The sequence below is a fragment of the Ylistrum balloti genome, unplaced genomic scaffold (assembly GCF_031769215.1).
Source record: "Ylistrum balloti isolate Yb309-2 unplaced genomic scaffold, AGI_CSIRO_Ybal_v1 Utg370286, whole genome shotgun sequence".
NCBI lineage: Eukaryota > Metazoa > Mollusca > Bivalvia > Pectinida > Pectinidae > Ylistrum > Ylistrum balloti.
In genome coordinates, this window is record NW_026782218.1 from 362,499 (window position 1) to 389,823 (window position 27,325).

At 35.0% G+C, this 27,325-nt stretch overlaps 1 protein-coding gene across 1 annotated transcript in view; it reads right to left on the reverse strand.

The window, feature by feature from the left end:
• The window catches only part of LOC132552902 (uncharacterized), a 31,550-nt gene extending 6,942 nt beyond the window's left edge, over nucleotides 1–24,608 (reverse strand). Inside the window, exons 1-2 of the mRNA XM_060217099.1 lie at nucleotides 24,524–24,608; nucleotides 14,162–14,287 (exon numbers count right to left, since the gene is read on the reverse strand). Coding sequence (XP_060073082.1) covers nucleotides 14,162–14,287; nucleotides 24,524–24,608 — 211 coding nt within the window. The remainder of the gene's footprint in view (nucleotides 1–14,161; nucleotides 14,288–24,523) is intronic.
• Between the last annotated feature and the right edge of the window lie 2,717 nt (nucleotides 24,609–27,325).

The following is a 27,325-nucleotide window of genomic DNA, read 5'->3' on the forward strand; positions in this document are numbered from 1 at the left end:
CCTGGTTTAACAATGGCAAACAATAAAAGGAAAACGAAAAGGTAGCAGGTCTCCATCTTGTCCAAATACTTTTACAGTGACAAAATGTGACAACCTCTGAACACAAAATCTGACTAATTACGAAGGTCTTGATAACGTATACCTCCGCTTAAGAAAGTAGCTCCTTTTCGTCGTTTGGTTTTTATTAGAATGCAATTTCAGTTACGAATATGTTTACATCAATCATTAAAAAGATATTAATTAGGAATCACGCCTTAAAAATCAATATGTAAACAGAAGCTGGTTTTACTGTCCCAATGTCACACAGGTCAAGTCACGAGAATCTATTTGCATATCACACAATTGCAATTTATGACGTCACTTGACAGGCGTGACATTTTTTCATTATGGTAATTATTTATCTACGTTTTTACATTTACCATTACGTACAATACGAAGGTGTAATTATTCAAAGACAAACATAATTAAATGGAAATGTACACACAGAAGGATTGTAATGAATCATAACAAATGGAATATATAAACGTTTGTGTTAATTGATATTAGTGATAGGAATCTTAATTTTTAAGCTTTTCTTTCAGAAGATTAACGAATCGTGAGAACAAAAGGAATGGTAGCTGTTTTAGTATGAACCAATAAAAACATACGTGTCGTTAAAAAGTAAAAGTGCACAAATGTAAACAGATAAAAAGTGAGATTTTCTCTTGATCTGTCAAAACAAACTTTATTTATTTCACAACTGCGACACAATAATTACACTTATCACTTGTGTCGACTCGATGGAAGCTTGCAAGGAGGCTTAAAGAGGGAGAAAACCCACATGGTCGGGCAGGTGACTACGTACATTTGTCCCATCCGAATGGAGCCCCAGATGAAAGGGCGAGTACGTTACCACTTCGATATTCAAACCACCAAGGAGTGAAATGTTACATTTATCCTACAATGTATTATATGTAACATTTATCCTACAATATATTATATATCACATTTATCCTACAATATGTTATATGTAATATTTATCCGACAATACATTATATATCACATTTATCCTACAATATGTTATATGTAATATTTATCCTACAATATATTATATCTAGCATTTATCCTACAATATGTTATATGTAATATTTATCCTACAATATATTATATCTAGCATTTATCCTACAATATATTATATGTGACATTCATCCTACAATATATTATATTATATCACTCATTCCATAAAGTTAGGTTTTTTTTCATTTTAAAGTTGCTAGTATCTGCGAAGTCCGTAGAAGATCCAATGACCCTTTCTCTCGTAAAGTCTTTGTGTTTAGACATAGCGTGCATGGTTCAGTTCACACAAGCATAAGTTCACAATATTAGTATTGCTTCCATTTCTGTAGTTTCTTACTTGTTCATGCAGTCTTTCCAAGAAAAGAACGTACGGCTTATCATGCTTCAGTATTACCAGATTGCCTATTTATGATATTACAAGAACCTCCCACGGTTATCGCTGACTCGTCTAGCCATTCAAGCAAACATTTTGCAAAGCAACCAATCATCAATTTTGGTAAATGTGGGTAAGTCTTTTTACGATACCATTCATTCAGGCAGCGGAATAAATGGTATATGGATTTTAAAGAAATCCAAAAAGATATTGTCTGATGGTCAAGACCCTCTTCTCCAAAAACAATTTCTGTAAGAAAATTTGCTTTTCCAACTCTGTACGCCACAATACCCTATTATAAATTGAAAAAAATGCCTCCGTTCTCTTGATATGAGAGCTTTCTATTCCAAGAAAGACGAACGGCAGTATAAACATTTATTTGCGAACTGCACTGAAATGATTACACGTATGTAATGAAAAATAGGTCCAAATCAAAGAAAAAATATACTGAGGACGATATCATCAAAATGATCGAGTTTCTGGCTGACATCTTTGACGGGTAAGTTTTCAATATTTATATAGCAACAACCTTGGATCCCCGAACAAAAAGTACTTAGATGTCAGTTAATTCGATATTCAAGGGCCTGTTCCCATTATCACGATTTTCATGCTAGACGTCGTCAAACTCGTAACACGGGGTTTCAAAAGATGCAGGTTGATGAGAATTATGAGGAAGTTTTATGGTCGTCATAGTGATATCATTGGGAAATATTCTATTTCTTTTTGTGATATGACGCTGGACTTATTTGTTATTCATTAGTTTGCCTGTTGGTTGCGTTATTGTATACCTTGTTCTTATTTGAGAACTTGGCATTAATTGCTTGGATTGACAAATATTTATATGATGGATGTCGTTGATGAAGCAGAAGACGCTTACTCTTCCTGAACACCTGTTGTAATTTTTCAGGAGTCTCTGTGGATTTCTTTCTTTTGTTCGTACTTTGCTCTACTTTGGTTAAATCTGAATTTAGATTATGATTATGTTGCCATGTTGGTATTTTCTTTTTGCTTTAGTTTGCTTCAGTTCTCAACAGAAATGTGCCTACCAATGGTGACTTTGTAGAAGATAATGCACCACTTTCTATGTGAAAGGTTGAGTTAATTTGTGTGTTTTTTTCAAGCAATTCTGGTTTAGATTCAAACGCGATAACGCGTGATGAGGATTGTGACCAACAATTTAATTGTGATCGTGTCATTTCTCAAGTTCTGTATGACCTGTAGGCTACGGAAAAGTTGGTGAAAAGTTACAGAAAAGCGTTGTTGAAACTATTATAAGATGGCTTTACTTCATATGTTTCTGAGCCCCTGTGTAAAAGAAACTTGATTTCTTACATGTCATTAGATTCAAGCCTATGGCTTGTCATGTTTACAAAAATATTAATCTCTAGCACTTGATTTTTATTTTATTTCATTTTCATCTGATTATTGCAAATGGTCATTTATACAATTTCAGTCCATATGCCAAGAGGGAAGGTACCCGTATATAGGAAGAAATACAGTAGGTTTGAGGCGGTCAAGGTATGCAACAACCTTGCAAAATGACTATAGAAAGGTAGAGAACATAATTTTTGTTTTATCGTTTCAGCTCATTTAATCTGGCAGCGATTGTAGTATATTTTTGAACTCGCTATATGTATGCTTTCGTTCTTTTTTATTTTATCTATATATTTATTCGCTTTTTCACGTACTTTATAAATCTGTGTTTTTGTGTATTCTGCTTTTAGACCAGAATCATGATATCGTAATGATTAGATGTATGATAGATGGCGCTTTATCTAGTAAGTCTAGTCATCATGCTGTTTGAACTTTGAATTCCAGAGGCTGAACGTCGTTTGCGGTCAGAAAATCACGACAGACTCTGGCAACATGCGGTCGAGCATTGTCTTGCTGGAAAATTAGGTTACGTCTGAGAAATGGAAGGAAATGTGGTTGGAGGATCTGGTCTCTGTACAGAACGGCATTGAGGTTTGGAATCAGGACCACTAAGGGTGCTTTTACTCCATAGTTGATGCCTCCCTAAACCATTACAGAAGGCCCACCGAATCTATCGCGTTCAACTGCGCATGCGTAGACAAAACGCAAACCGCATCTGCGATATACCCGGTGGACATAACACGTCTCCATCGACATTCTCAATCCTTACCCCTTGCCCTATTATAGTTTCCATCCTTACCCCGTGCCCTATTATAGTGTCCATCCTTACCCCTTGCCCTATTATAGTGTCCATCCTTACCCTGTGCCCTATTATAGCGTCCATCCTTACATCGTGCCTTATTACAGTGTCCATCCTTACTCCTTGCCCTATTATAGTGTCCATACTTACCCTGTGCCCTATTATAGCGTCCATCCTTACATCGTGCCCTATTATAGTTTCCATCCTTACCCCGTGCCCTATTATAGCGTCCATCCTTACCCCTTGCCCTATTATAGTGTCCATCCTTACCCTGTGCCCTATTATAGCGTCCATCCTTACATCGTGCCTTATTACAGTGTCCATCCTTACTCCATGCCCTATTATAGTGTCCATCCTTACTCTGTGCCCTATTATAGTGTCCATCCTTACCCTGTGCCCTATTATAGTGTCCATCCTTACCCCTTGCCCTATTATAGTGTCCAGCCTTACCCCTTGCCCTATTATAGTGACCATCCTTACCCCGTACCCTATTATAGTGTCCATCCTTACCCCTTGCCCTATGACAGTGTCTATCCTTACCCCGTGCCCTATTATAGTGTGCAGCCTTACCCCTTGCCCTATTATAGTGTCTATCCTTACCTCTTGCCCTATTATAGTGTCTATCCTTACCCCGTGCCCTAATATAGTGTCCATCCTTACCCCATGCCCTATTATAGTGTCCATCCTTACCCCATGCCCTATTATAGTGTCCATCCTTACCCCGTGCCCTATTATAAGACTCTTTTCTGTATGGGTATGTAGGATAGGGATATTCCATCCGAGGGGTCACAAAATATGGTAAAACCCGAGGCTTGCCGAGGGTTTTTACCGCATTTTGTGATCCCGAGGGTGGAATATCCCTATCCTACAAACCCATATAGAAAAGAGATTTTTTTCTCTCATTTCTAATCTCATATTATCACATATTTGCACTCACCTCGCGGTAGCCAGCACTGGACGCCGCCATTTTTCAGAATTCTATATTTTTTTCATTGGGTTATATACTTAAAAAAATTGCTGAAATAGATTCTTCATCCCCGAATTTAGCAAACTGTGTTTGCGGTCGAAAACATAATATGGAGTGTGAATGTAAACATCCAACGTCAGTGTTTAACTGTATTTCTTCAAGCGGGCCGCGTCAAATACCCTGTCAAATATGTCACCCAGAGACATGCATACGCGTTCAAATATAGTGCCTTAAAACACGCAATAAAACAACACTTTTCTTTTAAATATTTACTATTGTTCAATGTATAATATATCATAAACACATTTAACATCTTTGAACATGTTGGTCAAGTTATTAATACTACTTTACTGTTAATAGTAATCTTATAAATCTTACACATTTATGAATGGAATTCTTGGTTTGCTTCTGAGATGACGTCACTTACGTCACACATTTCGCGCCATACCGACAGGAGGAAAGTTAGTCACTGTCACTTCAAACACACATGGACGACGGCGGAAAGGTTGGTGATGTTGATATTTATAGAACAGTTTTGTAACTACGACCCTGCAAACAACGACTCCAATCGACTGCGTGTTGGTGGATGAAGCGGTTGACGAGGACATAGTCGATGAGTGCGAGGGAAAAAAAACTATGAATTACTCCGCGCGCGAGGCTTTATTACACAGGCGCCTGTGTAATAAACGTCTATCATGACCATGTTTATTACCCTGGACAGGCCTATCTGACACAGGTGTAAATGAGAGAATATAGTGTCCATCCTTACCCCGTGCCCTATTATAGTGTCCATCCTTACCCTTTGCACTATTATAGTGTCCATCCTTACTCCTTGCCCTATTATAGTGTCCATCCTTACCCCGTGCCCTATTATAGTATCTATACTTACCCCGTGTCCTATTATAGTGTCCATCTTTACCCCGTGTCCTGTTATAGTGTCTATCCTTGCCCCTTGCCCTATTATAGTGTCCATCTTTACCAATTGCCCTATTTTAGTGTCCATCCTTACCCCTGGCAGTATTATAACTTCCATCCCTACCTATAGCTTATGTCTTTATCTAAATCCCTGTTCTAGTTCTTATCCCTTTCCTGTCTATATAAAGTATCTTCAGATATGCAAACAAACGGAATCAAATATCATATTCGAGTAGCTTTCTCCCTCATTAAAACCAAGTCCTTACTTTGTTATTTTAATGAAAATCGAAACATTTACGAGTTGTGTTCCAATATGCACTGCTTTTTAATTGTTCTTTAATGCCGAATTATTAGCAATGAGTTGCCCTGATTGATCCGTCATTATATTTACGAAATCTGTTATAAAACATCGAAGATGCCGAGATGTTAACAGAAGTCAAATTAGATGAAAGTAAGGTCAAACAACATTATGCTTGGATAAAATAATGAATTACACGTTAACACTGAAAATCCTCAAGAAGGATAAAACTACCTGTTCCGGAAGATTAAGCGTCTTTTGTTTCTTGGTCAAGGAAACTGTGTTATGTAACGTTATTAATGAGAAGCAGGCACAAACGACTGGGCCACCTGGCAAACAAATAAGTATCAAACATCTCTTACTTAATGTCACATAAGAGGTCATTACGATGACTTTTCCATTAACTTGTAAACACTCTTTTCTCATTCTTTTTTCAGAGTTTGTTTGCTAGGTTTCTATCAAATTCTGGTAATTAAGTATTCGGACGAATCCCTTGCTAATAAAATTACTGTTTATTTGTCCGTTTTCAATCAAATCGTGATAATTCAGTATTTGGACCAAACCCTTAATACATATTTACGTAATTATTTTGAAATATAAACACTTACCTGTATACGTGTGACCTTACGATCCTGTAAATCATGACTTAATCACCTTGAACTTTTAACCATAATTCTCTTAGGAATAACCCTTTTTTTCTTTTTTTTTTTAGATAAACCATTCTTTCGTCGACTTCAGGTTCGTATGTCTGTTTTGTTAACATGTCTTCAATTCCCCGGTGAATTGTGATAAACACAGGAGCAGATGTTCTATAATCACTATCACTATCGAGATTTTGACATTTTCTTTGAGCCATGTTTGGTTGGGTTCATAGCATTACTGACCTAATTCACAAGTCCTTGGAAGACGAGACAGCTGTAGGAGGCAATTTAATTAATTGCTTGGCTCTACGGTGCCTACGGTGTCTAAAATAAGAATGTCGTTAAATCATACTAAAAGCAGTGTTTTTTTTTACAATATACATTAACATTTAGATTAGTTATGAATAGCTGTATATTGATCAAAATGATTTTACTACTGTCCTTGTTCTCCGACCTGACCTTATTTGTCAAACTGACTTCAAGAGTGTCCGATCGTATCCAATCAAACCATACTGATCACACTAATCACATCGGTGTCCGATCGTCTCTTACCTAATTATACTGATCACACTGGTTATAGTAGTGTCCGATCGTCCCTTACCTAATCTTACTGATCACACTAGTTATAGTAGTGTCCGATCGTCCCTTACCTAATCTTACTGATCACACCGGTTATAGTAGTGTCCGATCGTCTCTTACCTAATTATACTGATCACACTGGTTATAGTAGTGTCCGATCGTCTCCAATCAAACCATACTGATCACACTAATCACATCGGTGTCCGATCGTCTCTTACCTAATTAAACTAATCACACTGGTTATAGTAGTGTCCGATCGTCTCTTACCTAATTATCACACTGATCACACTGTCTCCAATCAAACCATACTGATCACACTAATCACATCGGTGTCCGATCGTCTCTCTCTGATCACACTAATTAAACTAATTAATCACACTGGTTATAGTAGTGTCCGATCGTCTCCAATCAAACCATACTGATCACACTAATCACATCGGTGTCCGATCTCTTACCTAATTAAACTAATCTCTCCAACCTAATCCATCGTCTCTTACCTAATTAAACTAATCACACTGGTTATAGTACTCGTCTCCAATCACACTGGTTATCACATAGTGTCCGATCGTCTCTTACCTAATTAAACTAATCACACTGGTTATAGTAGTGTCCGATCGTCTCCAATCAAACCATACTGATCACACTAATCACATCGGTGTCCGATCGTCTCTTACCTAATTAAACTAATCACACTGGTTATAGTAGTGTCCGATCGTCTCCAATCAAACCATACTGATCACACTAATCACACGATCGTCTCTTACCTAATTAAACTAATCACACTGGTTATAGTAGTGTCCGATCGTCTCTTACCTAATCACACTAAACTAATCACACTGGTTATAGTAGTGTCCGATCGTCTCCAATCAAACCATACTGATCACACTAATCACATCGGTGTCCGATCGTCTCTTACCTAATTAAACTAATCACACTGGTTATAGTAGTGTCCGATCGTCTCCAATCAAACCATACTGATCACACTAATCACATCGGTGTCCGATCGTCTCTTACCTAATTAAACTAATCACACTGGTTATAGTAATCGTCTCCAATCAAACCATACTGATCACACTAATAATCACACTGGTTATAGTAGTGTCCGATCGTCTCCAATCAAACCATACTGATCACACTAATCACATCGGTGTCCGATCGTCTCTTACCTAATTAAACTAATCACACTGGTTATAGTAGTGTCCGATCGTCTCCAATCAAACCATACTGATCACACTAATCACATCCGTCTCTTACCTAATTAAACTAATCACACTGGTTATAGTAGTGTCCGATCGTCTCCAATCAAACCATACTGATCACACTAATCACATCGGTGTCCGATCGTCTCTTAATTAAACTAATCACACTGGTTATAGTAGTGTCCGATCGTCTCCAATCAAACCATACTGATCACACTAATAATCTAATTAAACTAATCACACTGGTTATAGTAGTGTCCGATCGTATCTTACCTAATTACACTAATCACACTGGTTATAGTAGTGTCCGATCGTCTCCAATCAAACCATACTGATCACACTACTCTCATCGGTGTCCGATCGTCTCTTACCTAATTAAACTAATCACACTGGTTATAGTAGTGTCCGATCGTCTCCAATCAAACCATACTGATCACACTAATCACATCGGTGTCCGATCGTCTCTTACCTAATTAAACTAATCACACTGGTTATAGTAGTGTCCGATCGTCTCCAATCAAACCATACTGATCACACTAATCACATCGGTGTCCGATCGTCTCTTACCTAATTAAACTAATCACACTGGTTATAGTAGTGTCCGATCGTCTCAATCAAACCATACTGATCACACTAATCACATACCTAATTAAACTAATCACACTGGTTATAGTAGTGTCCGATCGTCTCATAACAAAGCTAAACTGATCACACTAATCACATCGGTGTCCGATCGTCTCTTACCTAATTAAACTAATCACACTGGTTATAGTAGTGTCCGATCGTCTCCAATCAAACCATACTGATCACACTAATCACATCGGTGTCCGATCGTCTCTTACCTAATTAAACTAATCACACTGGTTATAGTAGTGTCCGATCGTCTCCAATCAAACCATACTGATCACACTAATCACATCGGTGTCCGATCGTCTCTTACCTAATTAAACTAATCACACTGGTTATAGTAGTGTCCGATCGTCTCCAATCAAACCATACTGATCACACTAATCACATCGGTGTCCGATCGTCTCTTACCTAATTAAACTAATCACACTGGTTATAGTAGTGTCCGATCGTCTCTCCAATCAAACCATACTGATCACACTAATCACATCGGTGTCCGATCGTCTCTTACCTAATTAAACTAATCACACTGGTTATAGTAGTGTCCGATCGTCTCCAATCAAACCATACTGATCACACTAATCACATCGGTGTCCGATCGTCTCTTACCTAATTAAACTAATCACACTGGTTATAGTAGTGTCCGATCGTCTCCAATCAAAAAATACTGATCACACTAATCACATCGGTGTGATCACTAATTAAACTAATCACACTGGTTATCGGTGTCCGATCGTCTCTTACCTAATTAAACTAATCACACTGGTTATAGTAGTGTCCGATCGTCTCCAATCAAACCATACTGATCACACTAATCACATCGGTGTCCGATCGTCTCTTACCTAATTAAACTAATCACACTGGTTATAGTAGTGTCCGATCGTCTCCAATCAAACCTTACTGATCACACTAATCACATCGGTGTCCGATCGTCTCTTACCTAATTAAACTAATCACACTGGTTATAGTAGTGTCCGATCGTCTCCAATCAAACCATACTGATCACACTAATCACATCGGTGTCCGATCGTCTCTTACCTAATTAAACTAATCACACTGGTTATAGTAGTGTCCGATCGTCTCTTACCTATTTATACTGATCACACTGGTTATAGTAGTGTCCGATCGTCTCTTACCTAATTAAACTAATCACACTGGTTATAGTAGTGTCCGATCGTCTCCAATCAAACCATACTGATCACACTAATCACATCGGTGTCCGATCGTCTCTTACCTAATTAAACTAATCACACTGGTTATAGTAGTGTCCGATCGTCTCCAATCAAACCATACTGATCACACTAATCACATCGGTGTCCGATCGTCTCTTACCTAATTAAACTAATCACACTGGTTATAGTAGTGTCCGATCGTCCCATACTGATCACCATAATCTGGTTTACTGATCACACTAATCACACTGGTTATAGTAGTAATCACACGATCGTCTCTTACCTAATTAAACTAATCACACTGGTTATAGTAGTGTCCGATCGTCTCTTACCTAATTAAACTAATCACACTGGTTATAGATCACACTAGTAGTGTCCGATCGTCTCTTACCTAATTAAACTAATCACACTGGTTATAGTAGTGTCCGATCGTCTCTTACCTAATTAAACTAATCACACTGGTTATAGTAGTGTCCGATCGTCTCTTACCTAATTAAACTAATCACACTGGTTATAGTAGTGTCCGATCGTCTCCAATCAAACCATACTGATCACACTAATCACATCGGTGTCCGATCGTCTCTTACCTAATTAAACTAATCACACTGGTTATAGTAGTGTCCGATCGTCTCCAATCAAACCATACTGATCACACTAATCACATCGGTGTCCGATCGTCTCTTACCTAATTATACTGATCACACAGGTTATAGTAGTGTCCGATCGTCTCTTACCTAATTAAACTAATCACACTGGTTATAGTAGTGTCCGATCGTCTCTTACCTATTTATACTGATCACACTGGTTATAGTAGTGTCCGATCGTCTCTTACCATATTTAAACTAATCACACTGGTTATAGTTGTGTCCGATCGTCTCCAATCAAACCATACTGATCACACTAATCACATCGGTGTCCGATCGTCTCTTACCTAATTAAACTAATCACACTGGTTATAGTAGTGTCCGATCGTCTCCAATCAAACCATACTGATCACACTAATCACATCGGTGTCCGATCGTCTCTTACCTAATTAAACTAATCACACTGGTTATAGTAGTGTCCGATCGTCTCCAATCAAACCATACTGATCACACTAATCACATCGGTGTCCGATCGTCTCTTACCTAATTAAACTAATCACACTGGTTATAGTAGTGTCCGATCATCCCTTACCTAATTATACTGATCACACCGGTTATAGTAGTGTCCGATCGTCCCTTACCTAATCCTACAGAAAACAATAGTGACAGAAGTGTCCGATCGCCTCTGGTCTAACTTTTATCTGATTTTGGTACCATTTGATTCAATTGATGAAACGAAATGGAAGACATAAAAAAATTCCTTACAACTCAGTGACACACGAATAAAGATTTTCTTTCATGTAAAGTCATAGGTAATGGTCTTTTAATTACATGTATTTATCGTTATTCCTAACTAGTTTAGACAAACGTGTTACATTATACGTGTATTACCGGTTTAGTATCGTTTTAACTTTGTGCACGGAAGATAATATTTCGAAAATAAAACACCAAAACAGCAAAACTGAAATATAACTCTCTCTTTAGCTTTGTGTAAGAAAGGCATTTCCTTTAACTAAACATACTATAGCAGAGCAAGTTCAATATCCCGAATATAAGATACAACGACAATACCTCGAATATAAAATAGCACAGTAGAACAAGGGCAATACTTGAATCATAAAAAACAAAGGTAGAACGGAAAGAGCAATAGTAAAATGTAGAAATAGAGCAATGACGCTTACTCGAGTATAAAAAACTGTATCAGAAGCGAAACAAGCTTAATGTCACGAATATAAAATAGCACATTAGAACAAGGGCAATACTTGAATCATAAAAAACAAAGGTAGAACGGAAAGAGCAATAGTAAAATGTAGAAATAGAGCAATGACGCTTACTCGAGTATAAAAAACTGTATCAGAAGCGAAACAAGCTCAATGTCACGAATATAAAATAGCACAGTAGAACAAGGGCAATACTTGAATCATAAAAAACAAAGGTAGAACGGAAAGAGCAATAGTAAAATGTAGAAATAGAGCAATGACGCTTACTCGAGTATAAAAAACTGTATCAGAAGCGAAACAAGCTCAATGTCACGAATATAAAATACCGAAGTAGAGTAAATGTATCTGGAGTGTCTTTAGCTATGTGTACGAAGGGAAATAACTGGAGCATGAACTACTACAACAGCACAAATACTCTTGCCTTGTTTCATAGTTAACACTAACTTGTATTACTACAGCAGAACAAATACTCGTGCATTGTTTCATAGTTAACACTAACTTGTATTACTACAACAGAACAAATACTCGTGCATTGTTTCATGGTTAACACTAACTTGTATTACTACAACAGAACAAATACTCGTGCATTGTTCCATGGTTAACACTAACTTGTATTACTACAACAGAACAAATACTCGTGCATTGTTCCATGGTTAACACTAACTTGTATTACTACAACAGAACAAATACTCGTGCATTGTTTCATGGTTAACACTAACTTGTGTTACTACAACAGAACAAATACTCGTGCATCGTTTCATAGTTAACACTAACTTGTATTACTACAACAGAACAAATACTCGTGCATTGTTCCATGGTTAACACTAACTTGTATTACTACAGCAGAACAAATACTCGTGCATTGTTTCATGGTTAACACTAACTTGTATTACTACAACAGAACAAATACTCGTGCATTGTTTCATAGTTAACACTAACTTGTATTACTACAACAGAACAAATACTCGTGCATTGTTCCATGGTTAACACTAACTTGTATTACTACAACAGAACAAATACTCGTGCATTGTTTCATAGTTAACACTAACTTGTGTTACTACAACAGAACAAATACTCGTGCATTGTTTCATAGTTAACACTAACTTGTGTTACTACAACAGAACAAATACTCGTGCCTTGTTTCATAGTTAACACTAACTTGTGTTACTACAACAGAACAAATACTCGTGCATTGTTTCATAGTTAACACTAACTTGTATTACTACAACAGAACAAATACTCGTGCATTGTTCCATGGTTAACACTAACTTGTATTACTACAGCAGAACAAATATCGTGTCTTGTTTTATTGTTAACACTAACATGTACCACTACAAGTACTGGTACATGCACTTCAAACTTTTGAAAAGCATCTCGTATTTAGATTAAAATGTATATTTGTCTTCATTTTTCTGTTAATAGTCGGTAATATTATGTTACATTTGGTTACGTTGCTAGAGATAAATGACATGGAACCTACCCAGAAAACTAGAAATGTCGCGTGAAATAATTCAAGAAAAAAAACAGTAATCACGTGATGAAAAGAGGGCAATGATAACTGAAAAACCAACTCTATGATATATATTGACCCTTAAGTTCAGATAAATCGTTTATCGAAAGATTTCGTAAGTATTTACCAACCACCCATGGTCATAAAGATATATACATGTTCTTATTTGAACAACCAATTACTGAAACTACGACACGACCACTAAATCAGGAAGAGTAATCTCCCTTCGTATGTATTCATTAATAGTCGCACGAAACACGACAGTACAAAATATTGGAGCCTATTACCTGCGTACATTGAAGGGAAGACAACAATATTCATATTTCATGTTAAATGTAACTCTTTTTGTATAAATATAACTTAGTGATTATGGCGCTGAAGACACCAAACGATAGTTAAAATCATTACAACAACCACTGTTCATCATACTTCAATGTACAGCATACATACCCCTAATATATCCCGTTTACTTGGGTATCGATTCAAGAGGAGAAAATATTCCTCATTTCTTTTTTATTTTATTTGTAATGCTCCTGAAGTCATATATGATCACAGATGTGTTAACTTTTGTAGTAAATCACATGTACACAAGCACGGATCTAAATGCAGGTTATGTATCTTGCTTCCGAAAATAATACAACTTGTTTATTTTTTCTACAATACAGGTACATAAATGCAATACCACGTTATAATGGTAGAGAAAAATTCGGTCCAGGAAACATAAACAATTTATCTGATACAAAAGTGTTTCTATCATTGTAGAAAATACTGTATTTGATCAATAATTGAGAATCGCACATTCTACTTTAAGATCGTTTACATGCAGACTGTCTAAAGTACATCTTACCTACGAAGTTTTCACAAACTGATCCCGTGAATCCGTCAGGACATATACAGTAAATCTGGCTATCTTTCACAGAACAAGTGGCACCATGTTCACACGGCGATGACAGAGAACACAGGAAGTCTAGATCTGAAATAACAAAACAGACAGTACTGTTACATAAATAAACTCTTAATACAGACTCAACAACGAGTCACCAAGGTTAATATTAACAAAACAAACACTACTGTTACATAAATAAACTCTTAATACAGACTCAACAACGAGTCACCAAGGTTAATATTAACAAAACAAACAGTACTGTTACATAAATAAACTCTTAATACAGACTCAACAACGAGTCACCAAGGTTAATATAAACAAAATCTTAATACAGACTCAACAACGAGTAACCAAGGTTAATATTAACAAAACAAACAGTACTGTTACATAAATAAACTCTTAATACAGACTCAACAACGAGTAACCAAGGTTAATATTAACAAAACAAACAGTACTGTTACATAAATAAACTCTTAATACAGACTCAACAACGAGTTACCAAGGTTAATATAAACAAAACCTTCATACTGACTCAACAACGAGTAACCAAGGTTAATATTAACAAAACAAACAGTACTGTTACATAAATAAACTCTTAATACAGACTCAACAACGAGTAACCAAGGTTAATATTAACAAAACAAACAGTACTGTTACATAAATAAACTCTTAACACAGACTCAACAACGAGTCACCAAGGTTAATATAAACAAAATCTTAATACAGACTCAACAACGAGTCACCAAGGTTAATATAAACAAAATCTTAATACAGACTCAACAACGAGTCACCTAGGCAAATATAAACCAAATCTTAATACTGACTCAACAACGAGTCACCAAGGTTAATATAAACAAAATCTTAATACAGACTCAACAACGAGTCACCAAGGTTAATATAAACAAAATCTTAATACAGACTCAACAACGAGTCACCTAGGCAAATATAAACCAAATCTTAATACTGACTCAACAACGAGTCACCAAGGTTAATATAAACAAAATCTTAATACTGACTCAACAACGAGTCACCTAGGCAAATATAAACAAAATCTTAATACTGATTCAACAGCGAGTCACCAAGGTTAATATAAACAAAATCTTAATACTGACTCAACAACGAGTCACCAAGGTTAATATAAACAAAATCTTAATACTGACTCAACAACGAGTCACCAAGGTTAATATAAACAAAATCTTAATACTGACTCAACAACGAGTCACCTAGGTTAATATAAACAAAATCTTAATACAGACTCAACAACGAGTCACCAAGGTTAATATAAACAAAATCTTAATACTGACTCAACAACGAGTCACCAAGGTTAATATAAACAAAACCTTAATACTGACTCAACAACGAGTCACCTAGGTTAATATAAACAAAATCTTAATACTGACTCAACAACGAGTCACCAAGGTTAATATAAACAAAATCTTAATACTGACTCAACAACGAGTCACCAAGGTTGATATAAACAAAATCTTAATACTGACTCAACAACGAGTCACCAAGGTTGATATAAACAAAACCTTCATACTGACTCAACAACGAGTCACCTAGGCAAATATAAACCAAATCTTAATACTGACTCAACAACGAGTCACCAAGGTTAATATAAACAAAACCTTACTACTGACTCAACAACGAGTCACCTAGGTTAATATAAACAAAATTTTAGTACAGACTCAACAACGAGTAGCCCAGGCAAATATAAACAAAACAACAGTACCCATATAGAAACATTCAACGATTTACCTTAAAAATATCTTAGTAATAAATCTTTCATGAAATATTGTTCAATAAATGTCTGGAGGAGTTATAAATCATTTTGATTTCATCTTTGTTTTTCGTTGTAATTTAAGATGTATGTAAACTGTATACAATTTGTTTTCAAACTGTAAGTTTGTTTTTATCTGAATTATATTACATCACTTAATGATAAAATGATAAAGTACTATCAGTTATTTTCGATAGAAAAATAAAAAAAAAATAAATACAAAAACATGCTTTTCAATTGAATAATGAGTGAAAAAAAGCATCGTTTTTATTACTGCTTTAAGATACAGTTTAGTTATGAAAAAGACGAGAATAAAAACAAAAAAAAAATGGAAGTTAAACATGAAATTACGAGAAGCTTTTTTGTCAATGAAATCCTTACGGCCTTAAGGCATTTTAACACTTTCATCAATACGATCTCTGGTCACCTCACCCCATTATTTTGACACTTTCATCAATACGATCTCTGGTCACCTCACCCCATTTTTTTGACACTTTCATCAATACGATCTCTGGTCACCTCACCCCATTATTTTGACACTTTCATCAATACGATCACACATCGTGCAGATGACTCTTTATTAACAAGTTAAATTTGGTACATAACTAATGAAAATGAGGTGTTTACACATAAATAGTTTTTGTAGCTAATAAAATAAGGTTACAGCTTTAGGCGCTGAATATTGATAATAAAAAATGAATACCTAGTTAGAATATGTCATTAAAATCTTAATTATTTATTACACGAATGAAATGGACCATGATAAAGATAGCAATAAAACTTTATGGTGTTGAGTTTTGTTGTGTCCTAAAGGGAAATTAACAATGTTTATGATCGTGGAGATATCCATGTTATCAATATTATATATTTATGGGGCTACAATTCATCAGGCTCTTTATACATTTGACGACTATTATATGTGTAATTGTCTGTAAAGAGGCGCCATAAATTTGGAATAAAGACATATATATGAATATTGAGGTTTGTCTGGGATGTTACGTAACAGCTCTATACTGCTGCTTAATTAATTGTTTGGCTCTACTGTATCCGATCTAAAATTCTATTAAAAGGTGATATTCACTTGTCTGGACTTAATTTGGACTGTTGAGGCTATTTTGTCTTTGAGCATGATATTGCCTCTGTGATACAGGAAATATGCATCTGTTTATAAATCTTTATCAAAAGATCATGACGTAAATGTCAGGAACTGAGAAATCTTATGAGTCGTATCTTACAGAAATCTACACATCCAGATTGAAATTAATCGGGCGTTTGAAGCATTCGTCTAAACCACAAGTACATCCGTACACATCAGCATGTACCCATTGACACTCTAGTTATCAGAAACAAGTTTATATAGTGTGATTATGTAGGGAGAATGTTTATATAGTGTGATTATGTAGGGAGAATGTTTATATAGTGTGATTATGTAGGGGAGTGTTTATACAGTGTGATTATGTAGAGAGAATGTGTATATAGTGTGATTATGTAGGGAGAATGTTTATATAGTGTGATTATGTAGGGAGAATGTTTATATAGTGTGATTATGTAGGGAGAATGTTTATATAGTGTGATTATGTAGGGAGAATGTATATAGTGTGATTATATAGTGTGATTATGTAGTGGAGAATGTTTATATAGTGTGATTATGTATGGGAGAATGTTTATATAGTGTGATTATGTGAATGTTTATTTTATGTAGGGAGAATGTTTATATAGTGTGATTATGTAGGAGAATGTGTATACAGTGTGATTATGTAGGGAGAATGTGTATACAGTGTGATTATGTAGGGAGAATGTTTATATAGTGTGATTATGTAGAGAGAATGTTTATATAGTGTGATTATGTAGGGAGAATGTTTATATAGTGTGTTTATGTAGGGAGAATGTGTATACAGTGTGATTATGTAGGGAGAATGTTTATATAGTGTGGTTATGTAGGGAGAATGTGTATATAGTGTGATTATGTAGGGAGAATGTTTATAATGTTTATATAGTGTGATTATGTAGGGAGAATATTTATATAGTGTGATTATGTAGGGAGAATGTTTATATAGTGTGATTATGTAGGGAGAATATTTATATAGTGTGATTATGTAGGGAGAATGTTTATATAGTGTGATTATGTAGGGAGAATGTGTATATAGTGTGATTATGTAGGGAGAATGTTTATATAGTGTGATTATGTAGGGAGAATGTTTATATAGTGTGATTATGTAGGGAGAATGTTTATATAGTGTGATTATGTAGGGAGAATGTTTATATAGTGTGGTTATGTAGGGAGAATGTTTATATAGTGTGATTATGTAGGGAGAATGTTTATATAGTGTGATTATGTAGGGAGAATGTGTATATAGTGTGATTATGTAGGGAGAATGTTTATATAGTGTGATTATGTAGGGAGAATGTTTATATAGTGTGATTATGTAGGGAGAATGTGTATACAGTGTGATTATGTAGGGGGAATGTTTATATAGTGTGATTATGTAGAGAGAATGTTTATATAGTGTGTTTATGTAGGGAGAATGTTTATATAGTGTGATTATGTAGGGAGAATGTGTATACAGTGTGATTATGTATGGGGAATGTTTATATAGTGTGATTATGTAGGGAGAATGTTTATATAGTGTGATTATGTAGGGAGAATGTTTATATAGTGTGATTATGTAGGGAGAATGTTTATATAGTGTGATTATGTAGGGAGAATGTTTATATAGTGTGATTATGTAGGGAGAATGTTTATATAGTGTGATTATGTAGTGAGAATGTTTATATAGTGTGATTATGTAGGGAGAATGTTTATATAGTGTGATTATGTAGGGAGAATGTGTATACAGTGTGATTATGTAGGGAGAATGTTTATATAGTGTGATTATGTAGGGAGAATGTTTATATAGTGTGGTTATGTAGGGGAGTGTTTATATAGTGTGGTTATGTAGGGAGAATGTGTATATAGTGTGATTATGTAGGGAGAATGTTTATATAGTGTGATTATGTAGGGAGAATGTGTATATAGTGTGATTATGTAGGGAGAATGTTTATATAGTGTGATTATGTAGGGAGAATGTGTATACAGTGTGATTATGTAGGGAGAATGTTTATATAGTGTGATTATGTAGGGAGAATGTTTATATAGTGTGATTATGTAGGGAGAATGTTTATATAGTGTGATTATGTAGAGAGAATGTTTATATAGTGTGATTATGTAGAGAGAATGTTTATATAGTGTGATTATGTAGGGAGAATGTTTATATAGTGTGATTATGTAGGGAGAATGTTTATATAGTGTGATTATGTAGGGAGAATGTTTATATAGTGTGATTATGTAGGGGGAATGTTTATATAGTGTGATTATGTAGAGAGAATGTGTATACAGTGTGATTATGTAGGAGAATGTTTATATAGTGTGTTTATGTAGGGAGAATGTTTATATAGTGTGGTTATGTAGGGGAGTGTTTATATAGTGTGGTTATTGTGATTATGTAGGGAGAATGTTTATATATGTAGGGAGAATGTTTATATAGTGTGATTATGTATGGGGAATGTTTATATAGTGTGATTATGTAGGGAGAATGTTTATATAGTGTGATTATGTAGGGAGAATGTTTATATAGTGTGATTATGTAGGGAGAATGTTTATATAGTGTGATTATGTAGGGAGAATGTTTATATAGTGTGATTATGTAGGGAGAATGTGTATATAGTGTGTTTATGTAGGGAGAATGTTTATATAGTGTGATTATGTAGGGAGAATGTTTATATAGTGTGATTATGTATGTAGTGTGGAGAATGTTTATATAGTGTGATTATGTATGGGAGAATGTTTATATAGTGTGATTATGTAGGGAGAATGTTTATATAGTGTATATGTATGTTTATATAGTGTGATTATGTAGGGAGAATGTTTATATAGTGTGATTATGTAGGGAGAATATTTATATAGTGTGATTATGTAGGGAGAATGTTTATATAGTGTGATTATGTAGGGAGAATATTTATATAGTGTGATTATGTAGGGAGAATGTTTATATAGTGTGATTATGTAGGGAGAATGTTTATATAGTGTGATTATGTAGGGAGAATGTTTATATAGTGTGATTATGTAGGGAGAATGTTTATATAGTGTGATTATGTAGGGAGAATGTTTATATAGTGTGATTATGTAGGGAGAATATTTATATAGTGTGATTATGTAGGGAGAATGTTTATATAGTGTGATTATGTAGTGTGGAGAAGAATGTTTATATAGTGTGATTATGTAGGGAAGAATGTATTATATATGTGTTATATATGGGAGAATGTTTATATAGTGTGATTATGTAGGGAGAATGTTTATATAGTGTGATTATGTAGGGAGAATGTTTATATAGTGTGATTATGTAGGGAGAATGTGTATACAGTGTGATTATGTAGGGGGAATGTTTATATAGTGTGATTATGTATGGGGAATGTTTATATAGTGTGATTATGTAGGGAGAATGTTTATATAGTGTGATTATGTAGGGAGAATGTTTATATAGTGTGATTATGTAGGGAGAATGTTTATATAGTGTGATTATGTAGGGAGAATGTTTATACAGTGTGATTATGTAGGGAGAATGTTTATATAGTGTGATTATGTAGGGAGAATGTTTATATAGTGTGATTATGTAGGGAGAATGTTTATATAGTGTGATTATGTAGGGAGAATGTTTATATAGTGTGATTATGTAGGGAGAATGTTTATATAGTGTGATTATGTAGGGAGAATGTTTATATAGTGTGATTATGTAGGGAGAATGTTTATATAGTGTGATTATGTAGGGAGAATGTTTATATAGTGTGATTATGTAGGGAGAATGTTTATATAGTGTGATTATGTAGGGAGAATGTTTATATAGTGTGATTATGTAGGGAGAATGTTTATATAGTGTGATTATGTAGGGAGAATGTTTATAAAGTGTGATTATGTAGGGAGAATGTTTATATAGTGTGATTATGTAGGGAGAATGTTATATATAGTGTGATTATGTATGGGAGAATGTTTATATAGTGTGATTATGTATGGGAGAATGTTTATATAGTGTGATTAGTGTGATTATGTAGGGAGAATGTTTATATAGTGTGATTATGTAGGGAGAATGTTTATATAGTGTGATTATGTAGGGAGAATGTTTATACAGTGTGATTATGTAGGGAGAATGTGTATACAGTGTGATTATGTAGGGAGAATGTTTATACAGTGTGATTATGTAGGGAGAATGTTTATATAGTGTGATTATGTAAGGGGAATGTGTATACAGTGTGATTATGTAGGGAAAATGTTTATATAGTGTGGTTATGTAGGGAGAATGTTTATATAGTGTGGTTATGTAGGGAGAATGTGTATATAGTGTGATTATGTAGGGAGAATGTTTATATAGTGTGATTATGTTTATATACGAACAGGTTAGAGGATAATTTGAGCTGTGTTAATTCATGCAATTTATTTCTTTTCAGAATGATGAATAATATGGCATAGGAAAACACACATGTCACCATAATCATAATCAAAACTCGGAGTACCAAGAGAACAAGGAATCTAACAAGAGAACCAACAGGCAACGTAAACAGCGTCAAACACAAACTAATATAACATTTCCAATTGAGATCACTATGACAATCGTAAAACTTCCCCATAATTTCATTAATCTGCATTTTTTGAAACACTGCGTTATGTGTTTGTCAGTTGATGATCGTGAATATGCGGACAGGCCCTAACCAAAACAGCGTATGGTCCATCTTGTCCGAAGTTATTAAACAAAAACAACATAAAAACAACATAAATCATTTCACTGCTTTAGATTGTTTAGGTTAATAAGCTAGATATATATACGATTCTTCTAAATAAAAAAAATAGATATAATAAGTAAATGAGTACCATTGTTTTTGCCATCTCAACGATTCTTACCTTCTACTGTACGTTGTAAATGCTATTGTAATCTGACAACCAGCGGGGCCGACTAATTAAGGATGAAATATGACACCTGTTTGTAATATAACATACGGTTATGCAATATGAACGACGTTTTAATTGTGCGCTCCGGATACATATTCTTACGTCATGCTAAACAATCATAAAACATGAGCTTGTCATATATGTCTTTGTACCTGATACTGGAGCGTTTACCGCATACATTGTACCAGCTTTGTCATTCAAGGGGTAAAACAAATCATTTTTGCATCGTGGTATCAGTCTTGGTACATTGATCAAACATTTCCATGTTTTTAGTAATGTTATTCTTGTCTGTTATTTTATTCAGAAAGTGACAAAGACATATGAAAAGTAGAAGGACAAAAAGGCCACGTGTTACTTCTTTTGCATCACAGCTATCAGATGAAAAACCTGCTGCAAAATACAACTACGTTAACAGACTAGGAACATCTTATCATAGCATCAGCACCCGAGGAATATCTCGTCATCAACACAAGCTGCAAAATATGATAGTAACAACATATGTTGATGTCAACAACAATGATCATACAGATATATGAAACATGTAAAATAACGCAACATTAGGATCTGTGTCGGCATCAGGACGTAATACACCAGGGTAACAAGTCAGATATAGACAGGCTGTGACAAAGAAATAAAGCAACACCTAAATAGACAGACCACAGCGTCAAAAACACCAATGCTCTTTATCATATTACACAAACATTAATATATATCACAGCGGATACGATTCCTCTAGAGAAACGCAGTCCTTACGCAGCACATTTGGTTCTCCATTTCCCTATCAAAAGACAGGAAAAACGTTCACACAAACGTGTATTAATATTTTCAGTAAGGAATAAGTACAAATTACAAATTCAGAAACAATGAAATTAACTAATGCCACGGTTTCGTCTTTCTAGGACTCATTAGTGATGAATGGGGTCTAAAGTTTGAATAGCAAGAGGACGATTTGGGAATTTCAAATTTGAGTATGGACGTAGATATACACATACCACATAATTCAGTCAAACTTGTCGAGTTACACATTCCAAACCTAAATGCCACGTTTTGATTCATTTGAATAGTGTCGCGGTTCAGAACATTCACAGGTATTTGGCGTTGTTCACCATCACAAAATCTATTGAATTATGGAATAAGTACACCTCTACATCTAAAATTTGACATTTCTTTCGATCTTTGGATTTTCTTCAGTCGTCTGAAAAAGTCGACCTCAAAACTAAGTCAATAAAATCGTTTTTGCAAACAAACATTTATAAAAAAAAAAAAAAAGAGGCGAGGAAACAAAACAGAGGAAAGATTTACACGGAGATTCTTGAAAAAGTATAAGGGATACTGAGACCAGGTGTTCCTGAAATGTAAACGTCTTCTGCGTCATCGACGTCACTTGCCATATAAAAACCTGGTCAAAGCAAGTAGCTAATATCACATAATGAGAACAAGGTAAACAACTACGTAACCAACAGGCATACTAACGAACATTAAACACGCCCTTGTTCGTATCGCACAAGGAAATAGAGTATTTCTCAATGTCTCAATGAGATCAATATGATAAAACATCCCTATAATCTTCATCTACTTGTATCTCGGGGGACTATACAAGAGAATGCCAACGTGAAATGAAGAAAAAGCTAACATATATTGTGTTACAGATATCTAAGTGATTATGTGTGTCCATCGTATTGCATATGTAGGAACGATGATTCATTTCAACTAGAATATATTGAAGATGCTGCAACGATGCTGGGAATTAGGAAATAATTTGGAAAGATTGACATTGTCTGATATCTTACTTTTGTTGGTAAGTAAAGGTGGTATAAAGGTTTCAACGACAGGCAGGTAATAGAGTTGTTACACTAAAATGTTAAAGGCGGAAAGGAACACGGTAGCAGGTGCTTACATCCAGTCACATGAATATTGAAAACTGTCACATTTTCCCTCATTAAAAAATCGACGCGCACTCAATTCAAAAACCTTGATCTGTGTCTATCAGAACTATCACAAGCATTTCTCTGTGAGACTGTCGCCTCATATTGAGACCAATAGTGGAACATTACGAGGCGTTATTATTTGCAGAAATTAATTTACATCTGTTTGGCAAATTCAGCATAATATCCAACAGAGACAGAAGTGTGAGTTAAGGTACATTGGATACCTTCAAAATAGCTTTTCGATATGATGGATTGCAATGTCGATAATGAATTATTCATTTGAGTTGAATCCGTATAAAAACATGCATATGGAATGTAAATAGAAGAATTGCAATGAACACAGCTCATATATATACATATATATTTCAATAATACAATGATATTTGTTTATTGTTACTTTACGTCCAATTAACAATCAGTGTCCTTTAAGGACAAGCCTGGTTTGGGTTGTGGATAAAAGCCCGAGGGAAAAACCACCGACTTTCGCTTTGAGCCTGCAACCCAGAAGTGTAGGGCAAGTCATGAAGACAATCAGACCCCTTAACCACTCGGCCAACGACGCCCAATTTTAAATAGGAAATAAGTAAAAGATAATTTTATACATGCATTATGGTCGTTGTATGGCATCTTGTACTTACCTGTTAGTACCTCCTGAGACAAAGCACCTCCCAAGAACAGGATGGTGACCAATATTCCTGATAAAGTCCGTAACAAATATATCATGTCTACTTGTATAAAAATCTACCTTAAATGCACACGTCTTTACCACTACGTTCAGGGGTATAGTTGTCGTTAATATCACATGGGAGTTCTCCGTGACCGAAATACGTCCGTCGGTCTCAAGTAATAAAATATGCTAATGATTGGAGAAATTATAACTTTTTTATAACTGTTAATTATCTCATACATTCTGGGTGATTTATCATTAAGTTAGGTTTAGCTGTCAACTCAACAAGCGCCATGAAACATTCAGTGAATGCTACTCTTTTTTCAAGATTACATTAATAATGAGAAATGAGCTTTATTTCCATGCTTGTACCAGTTTTAGCACTAAAACTGACAGTGACATGTCTGCCATTCAAGACGCCTCGGATTAACCAACATATACAGCTTTCCAGCAAGCTGTGTGACAAGCGTGGTGATTGCAATTTCCCAACTGTTAATTTTCCATTTCTGGATAGGGATAACCCTATATCTCCAAACTATGTTTTTACTTATCGTAGTTGATTCAATATCCAAGGGCATGTTCCAATTATCACGATCATCGTGCAAGAAGTCCTCGATTTGTACGATTTTCATAATTATCTCATAGAAGAATATTTGGGGTTTTTTTTTGTGCCATATAAAGTCGGGTGTTTTTGATGCTCGTTAGTTTGTTTGTTCCATTATTGCATATCTCGTTCTCATTTACAAACGTTACTGGGAATGATCAAGATTTACATGGTGGATACCAGCGATGACGCAGACCATAATTTCTCTTGTCTTCTCCTTCTTTCATGTGCTTCTGTGTAAATCTTTCTTTCGTTAATATTTTGCCTTTGTTTAATTAAATTTGAGCATGGATTATGATTATGTTGATATGTTTTGTTGTTTTTCATGGTGCCCTATTCTGTGGTATAATAGCTTTGTTTAAAATATGTAAATTAACACGTCTAGATGTAGTTATAATACATTCAAGAAAAATCTTTCCGACGTTAATCATCTTGGCGAGTTTTGGTATTGTGTGATACCAAACTATCCTGAAGAAAGAACAGTGTATCTTTGATTTTCTTCAGCAGGATCTATCCAGTATCGACATATCAACAGTATCTTAATTCAAGTCTATAAAACTACATCAGCGACCAGTGAAAGCGTAAAAGGAAATTAAGATAAGATATTTCCTAAGATTAAGCGTCTTATATTCATCGACATCTGCCAAGTCAATCCAAGCAAACTGTGCACGTTTACCAATTAAACCATAGGTTGAGGAAAGCATGGTGGTTACTCACTAGAAATGGCAAACTTACAATAAATTAATCAAAATCATCACGATTATCATACAACGTGGTAAAAATATCAAGGTAAGTTATTTGTCGTGTAACTGATTTTAAATTAATACCCCTCAGTATAGGTTGGTTACCATAGTAATGATAAAAGCCTTTTAGGAGATTATCTCAAAATATTTTAAATAGTTTGTTTAATCACTTAACGTTTTTTCATTATCGGTATATTTTTGTTTGCCTTCTGACGCCCGTCTCTCGAAAACGTTCCGGTATACTTCATTATCGAATACTTTTATCGTCGTTCGTTCGTCTTTGAAAACACAGCGAGAGAAAAAGCGAATTTCTTAAGTTTTTTAAGTGAACAGAAGAAAAATATGATAAACCGACTTCCTAATGGAAGAAAAGTTTCGCAGGAAAGAATGTTCAAGTTTGGTCAAACACGTTTTGCGCTAATTTGCACTTCACTTTCCATTTCTTTATAATCACATCATAGACTGTAACACTTTATTCACATTACTAAGAATGACTAACCGACGTAGGCTAAAGTATTGGTTTGACAACTAAACAAGTCAGTAACAAAACACTCTTTATGTGACTACAGAGTTCCATATCATGTAAATCCAGGAGTCTGGTCTTGGCATCAGGATCAAGACGTAGACACCTGTAGTCTATTTTCCACCTTGTATGTGAATACAGCATGTTCCCGTTTATCTGAAAACGTGAATCGTACCCATACTCTGGTTTCTTGAAATTCTCATTCCATCATGACAGGACATTCACAATATTTTGGTGTCTTTGGAAGCTTATCATTTTCGATGATACGTAAAGTGTCATTAACTATTCTTATTTTGACCATTGTAATATGGAGAGGTAGCTCAGGGTAATGCCGAAGGAAATTGAATTTCAAGGTCATCTGAATTAAAGAGCCAGAGCCACTCCGTTAAAGATATTTTTCATATGTTATTGACTGGAAATGTTATATACTAATAGATAATATATAAATAAAGACTTGTATTAAGATTCGAACTTGAAATTGAAAGGGTACCGGAGATATCGATGCCGGAATTAGTCTCATAAATCAACACCAGGATATGAATATTGATGAGGAAAAGTCACGTGATACGTTCAGACGCGGTCGGATCCAAAACAAAAATGGAGGAAGAAGTGAGTAGTACGTCCATGTGACATCGCTTGTAAAGAGATTTTAACGATAAATGCAATCAATACTCTATATATCCTGTATGGAAATCATCTTACATATGTATTGATCATGTCTTTCAATGCTTAGATATGACACAGAAACGTGCAGATTACGAGAAAAAGTAAGATTAACTGCAAAGAAGCCCTCAAATGGGGGCTACGATACGATAACGAACATATATAGCATCGCAAAATGGATCTATCTAAAGCGAATATTCGATGATAAGAGTATTTATGAATATGATTTTAGAGTGATAG